At 35.5% G+C, this 6,800-nt stretch overlaps 1 protein-coding gene across 1 annotated transcript; it reads left to right on the plus strand.

The window, feature by feature from the left end:
- Positions 1-1,301: 1,301 nt before the first annotated feature.
- LOC307160876 (E3 ubiquitin/ISG15 ligase TRIM25-like) lies at positions 1,302-6,786 on the plus strand. The gene is made up of 5 exons (XM_079875188.1): positions 1,302-2,086; positions 2,568-2,624; positions 2,973-3,057; positions 3,975-4,018; positions 5,615-6,786. Exons 1-5 carry the CDS (start codon positions 1,520-1,522, stop codon positions 5,723-5,725), a joined length of 864 nt encoding a protein of 287 aa, XP_079731314.1. The 5' UTR covers positions 1,302-1,519; the 3' UTR covers positions 5,726-6,786.
- Positions 6,787-6,800: the final 14 nt, after the last annotated feature.

The following is a 6,800-nucleotide window of genomic DNA, read 5'->3' on the forward strand; positions in this document are numbered from 1 at the left end:
AGTAACGCCCATCACTAGTGGATGTGATCATGGCTGATTAGTCTGGGCAAAGGATTATGGGGAATGGAGTCAGTGAGGGAATGATAATAGTCTGATGTGGAGTGCCCTCTGCTGGCTCTCACAGGCACTCCAGCTGGTGACTGTAACAGTTAGTATGATTTTCCTGAAACATTTGAACACCAGCTGTTAAAAAGCAGAATCACTGAAGGAAATAGAAACAGCAAGAACGGAAATAACGTACTACCAGTCACAGCCTTGATGATGAAATCAACTGAAGATAAAAGAAAACATTAAACATCTCAAGGTCTCAGCAGAGGATGATTAAACATCTCCACAAATAGTTTTACCAGTTTCACTTATTACAAACCAGATGACTTTATTTATTTCAAACATACAAATATTCTTACTGAGATAAAGGTTTTCCTTTTGAACTTGTCACCATGATGGTAATCAGTGTTTGCTTTAGTTGGGCTCTTGACCCTTGATTTGAGTGTTTTAAGCAAACATTTATGTATTCAGTAAGAAAGTTCATAAAGCAGACTGATATGTTTTTTTAATGACTATCAAATTAGTGCTTTAGTTTTATGACTGGTTTAAATAATTGAAGTTGAAGCATTAATGAATAAAAAGGTGTTGTGATAGAAAGAGCACTTGTAGCACTGAAGAGATCTGTGTGAAATCTTCCAAAAACACTATAACCTTCTTGTGTAAATGTTGAGACACACTTAGACATTCACTCATCATGCAAACCTCAACAATGGAGACAATCAAAAAATAGTCTAAATAGTAAAATAATTTAGCTACATAAAGTATTCATGCTGCAATGCATGCTGGGAGCCATGAATGAGTTTGGTGTGCTGGCATTGTTGTGTTTCATGCTGATTGTTGATGTGTGAGTGTCTAAATAACACACCAATTTATAACTTCATGCTCACAATATAGTTTCATATTTTTTTTCAGAATGTCTGATTATGATAGGAGTATCACAGCAGCACACTATTTAAACAAATGAATAACATAACTCTTATAATCAATGAGACCATATATAAACAATACTTCACAATGACATTAACAGCCAACATCATCTGATGTTATTCTGTCTCAGATTCCTCTGACACAGTGAATGTGTTTTCTGAACACATTAAAGCAGCCAGAGAAAAACTAAAAACACAATCAAGATGCAAGAGCCCAACTAGGAAACACTGATCATGGTGAATGAGTATGAAATGGGTGTTTGGAATTTGCCCTTTGCCCCCATCTCAAGAACCAGGAAACAATTTCAACTTCTCTGTAGATAGCCCTATGAGTTAGAGAAACAGTGTCGTTGAGCGGTTGTATGTCTCTCTCTCTTTGTAAAATGTGAAATGGGCAGAAGCAGGAATTTCTTAAGATCCAGTCTGCCTGACCTTACTGGGACTTTCACTTTATTTAAGAATAAATCATGTTAGCTGGAATGGTCGACTGCTACGCTGTTTAGGCTGTTGTTGTTCTGCTGTGTGCATTTGTGTTTGCAGAAAAAATGGCAGAAGCCAGTTTTTCATGGGTTGAGGAGGATCAGGTCATCTGTCCAATCTGTCTGGATCTACTGAAGGAACCAGTGACCATTCCCTGTGGACACAGTTACTGTATGCGCTGTATTACAGACTACTGGAATAAAGAAGATCAGACGGGAGTCTACAGCTGCCCTCAGTGCAGACAGACCTTCACTCCAAGACCTGCTTTAGGGGAAAACACCATGCAGGTGCTGGAGAAACCCAAGACGACAAAACTACAAGCTGCTCGTACTGTTTGGTGTGAGTGTGACGTCTGTACTGGGGACAAAAACAAAGCCATCAAGTCTTGTCTGGTGTGTCTGAAATCTTACTGTCAAATTCACCTCAAAGAACATGACCGTTTCTTTCAAGATGAGAGACACGAAGTAACAGATGCCAATGAACGACTGCAGGAGATGATCTGCTCTCAACATAATAAACCGCTGGAATATTTCTGTCTGACTGACCTGCAGTTTATCTGTTACCTGTGTATGTTGGGCAAGCACAAAATCCACAAGACTGTATCAGCTGAAGCACAGAGGAGTGAGATCCAGGTAAGCAGCTGGGGTTATGCTAATGCTAACACTTAAACACGTCAAAACAACAAGAACAATGTTTTGTGTGTGCGTTATAAACATCAAACACTGAACAAAAACTGATACTTTATTTTTATTGACAAAGTAAAAAGCATATTTCAGACCAGAAGCACATTATGTGAATCGTAATTTAGCCTAAATAATATTAGCATTGCTTCCTCCTTTTTGAAACAAAATTCCAATGATTATTTTTTTACTTTTTATGTTTTATTATGTGATTAACAATTATTTGTTCATTTCAGTCTGCACTATATATTTTAAATGGATTTAATGTTGATGTGGTTTGTGTACAGAATTGAAGTAATTTCAAAATTGCAGTGTGAATGTGGACTATTTGGATTCTATTGTATAAAAATAACTTAATATTTAATATTTGCGTAATAATATACTTCATATTTTTTAACAAACTCGTGCACCACTTAAAATATTTTGGTATTAGGTTGGAGAGACGATGTTGAGAAACTATGTTGAGAGCAAGAGTGGTGTTTCTGGCAAGGTGAGTTTTAAAACCTTCTAATGAAAGAGTTGCTGCAGACTAAACTCCAGTCAGTCAGTGAAACAACTTATTCTTATGGTTCATTGATTATTAATCTGAGCCACTAGAGGAATATGTTCCCTAAGGCTCCAAATGAGAGCTTTTCAGTGTTGTTATGAATGTTGTCAGACGATGCTGAGTATTGTGCTGTTCTTATTAGATAATGGTGAATCTCACTGCATGCAAACAGACACAGTAAATGTGCTCTTTATGAACCATCCCAAGCTCTGTTTTTAATCTCTGAAAACCTTTATTTAAAAAAGAATGAAAATTGTGCTGAAATATTTTCTTCATGTTTTGTGTTTCCAGTCTCTCTCTGCAGACTTGGTACCTGCAGACCAGAGCATTGAAGAAATTGTAAATGCATTGAGAGATCTCTCGGATGAAATAAAAGGTAATAAACAGATGAGATAATTTTACTTACTGTTACATTACAGTACATAATGTTCACTGTTACAAAAGGAGTCTTGCATTATGTAATAGTGTATGAAAACAGAAATGACATTAGGATACAGTTCATCATACACTAAAAAAAAAGTAAAGAAAAATTTTAGGATTTAGCGATTTAGGAGTAAGTACTCCTAGTGGTAAGATAAAATGCTTTGTAAATACGGCCCCAGGACATTATCCAGTAATTTTACGGACATTTCCGTTAACCCTAAAACACAATGCAATGAAATTAAAAATTAAAAATACAGGTAAAACACCTCTAAAAAATAAACAGGGAAAATTCAGTCAAATTAATACAGTATATTCTGACCCATTTTTACAGATTATTTGTGTAGTGTAGTGTAGCCTTTATTAATGACCATGATTAACCAATGATGAAAGTGTTATTTACAGCAGTGGTTCTCAACTCCAGTCCTCGGGACCCGCTGCTCTGCATATTTTGTATGTCTCCCTTATTGAACACACCTGAACCAGATCATCAGCTCGTCAGGAGAGACTCCATGAACTGAACTGTTGCCACTTGTGCCACTGTTGTGTCAAAAGTTCCTGTTAACAAAGTGTTTTTGTACTAATTGAGAATTTTGCTAATTAACAGGGGTGTAAAAAGGGATATGCAACAAATCATACAACAGATGCACAACAGAGTCATGGATTTTATATGCATTTCCACTATGACCTGTAAATAACCAAAAGTACAATTTTAAACAGGTTCATGTGCATTATATTTTACCTTGACTAGATGCCTATAGAATTTTTCAGCACGTTATTTTAACTTCTAATGCATTTCATGATTACAGGTCCTTGTTTGTAATTTATTTATTTTTTTCATTTAAAATTGTTTTTGTTTAATGTTTTCTGTAGATCGTGGAATCGTGGCTCCAATAGACTTGTCTTCATACATTAAGGCAAGTTTATTTATAGCACATTTCATACACTATGGTAATTCAAAGTACTTTACACAGAAAGGAATCAAAATAATCACAAAATAAAGCACAGAAAATTAAAACAGTTATACATGGACTTAAAAGAGATATAAAGAAGATACAATTAAGGAATTAAAAGAGTAAAAAGATGATGCATAGATGAACATCTCAAGTGGACAAAAAGCAGACTTTAAAGGGGTCATATAATGCCATTTTTGTACAAGCTAATATGATTCTTTAGGGTCTAAATTAAAAGTTTGTAATATACTTTAGTTAAAAATTCTCATTAGTATTGTAAGAAAACACTAATTTTACCAGGTCAGAAACAGCTCTGTTTTCAGCACACCGTTTAAGTGCATGTGTCTTTAAATGATAATGAGCTTTGCTCACCCCGCCCCCTCTGTTCTGTGCGTACACTGTTTTTAATAACAACACAATAACCATAACGCGTTGTTCATTATAAACGTGGGATTATGAATTATATTGAGAACGTCGTACATAGAAAACATGCCGTAATGTACCCTGAGTTGTAAACCTTAGACGCATTCATCTTGAAGCGTGCAAGCGATTTGCAAAGTTAATATAAATATGTATTTATAAATGTTAATAAAACGTTACACTCACTTCTTCTGGAGGTTCAGCAGGAACACGTTGGTACCGCGTTGGTACAGCTTCTTAGCAAAACCACCTTTACTGACCCTCGTTTGTAAAGCAGTCTGGTGTGAAATGATTCGCGCAAACATGAAAGCATGGATGTTGATAGTGGGGAATATTCCCTTCGAAAACAAACTCAGCCACTGCGTCTTCAGCGATTCGGATTTAGGAACATCAAAATGACTGCTGTGTTAGTTATTGCACCCAAGAACAGAACACCACAATCGCTTAGACGCCATTCTGCTCCAGCATATCAACAATGCACTATGATGACAGACAGCTCGCTCACGAGCGAGGGCGGGTCTGTGTTGAAACGCTGCTGTCAATCAACAATCATGGGAGGGGCGTCGAGTTTGTGACGTCACAAAAAACGAACGGCTTGATTTCAGAGAGGGTCAAACATATAAGGAGATTTAAAAAAAAACACTGGGTGGATTTTTATCATTTTATGATGGTTGTGTACAGGCACTGCCAACACACATTTCAGTACAATCAACTTGTAAAAGTGCATGTACCATTATATGACCCCTTTAAGTGAACCCTAAGTATTTCTATCTGATGTAATCCTAATGATCTGAGTGGTCTGTTAGGTTTATGTTCAGTGAGCATATCTACAATAGGCCATTGAGTGATTTAAAAAACTTATTCTTATGGTTAATTGATTATTAATTTGAGCCACTAGAGGAATATGTCCCCCAAGATTACAAATGAGAGCTTTTCAGTGTTGTTATGAATGTTGTCAGACGATGCTGAGTATTGTGCTGTTCTTATTAGATAATGGTGAATCTCACTGCATGCAAACAGACACAGTAAATGTGTTCTTTATGAACCATCCCAAGCTCTGTTTTTAATCACTGAAAAACCTTTATTTAAAAAAGAAAGAAAATTGTGCTGAAATATTTTTCTTCATGTTCATGTTTCCAGTCTCTCTCTGCAAACTTGGTACCTGCACACCAGAGCATTGAAGAAATTGTAAATGCATTGAGAGATCTCTCGGATGCTGATGTAACAGGTAATAAACAGAAGACGAGATAATTTTACTTACTGTTACATTGCAGTACATAATGTTCACTGTTACAAAAGGAGCCTTGCATTATGTAATAGTGTATGAAAACAGAAAAGACATTAGGGATGTACAGTTCATCATACACTGTAAAAAAAAAAAGAAAAAAAGAAGAAATTCTGGAAGAAAAAAAAAACGGATACCTGGCAGAAAATTACCAGGACATTATCCAGTAGTTTTACAGACATTTTCGTTAACCCTTAAACACAATGCAATGAAATTCAAAATTCAAAATACAGGTAAAACTTCTGTAAAAATTCTGTAAAAATTAATACAGTAGCCTACATTCTGACCTATTTTTACAGAATGTTTTTAGAGTGTAGCCTTTATTAATGATAACAGCTATACAATGATTAACCAATGATGAAAGTGTTATTTACAGCATGTAATTTGTTAACAGGTTGTGTCAAAAGTTGCTGTTAACAAAGTGTTTTTGTACTAATTGAGAATGTTGCTAATTAACAGGGGTGTAAAAAGGGATATGCAACAAATCATACAACAGATGCACAACAGAGTCATGGATTTTATATGCATTTCCACTATGACCTGTAAATAAACAAAACTACCATTTTAAACAGGTTCATGTGCATATATTTTACCTTGACTAGATGCCTATAGAATCCTTTGATTAAAGGGGTAGCCTAAAGTTATTTTTCACCTTTAACTTCTAATGCATTTCATGATTACAGGTCATTGTTTGTCATTTTTGGTTTTATTAATTTAAACTTGTTTTTGTTTCACATTTTCTGTTGCTTATAAAATCGTGGATCCAAAAGTCATGTCTTCATACATTAAGGCAAGTTTATTTTATATAGCACATTTCATACACTATGGTAATTCAAAGTACTTTACACAGAAAGGAATCAAAATAATCACAAAATAAAATACCATACTTGGCCATCACGTGGCACTTTCACTTTTCACTTTCAATGTAAAGATCTGAGGATTGGTGTGATATGTTCCTATTTTCTGGTTCTGCTCAGAATCTTGGCAGCAGCGTTCTGCATAAACTGTTGGATGGTGTTTTTGGGAAGGCCAGTGAGGAGC

The sequence above is a fragment of the Squalius cephalus genome (genome assembly GCF_949319135.1).
Source record: "Squalius cephalus genome assembly, chromosome: 7".
Classification (NCBI taxonomy): Eukaryota; Metazoa; Chordata; class Actinopteri; order Cypriniformes; family Leuciscidae; genus Squalius; species Squalius cephalus.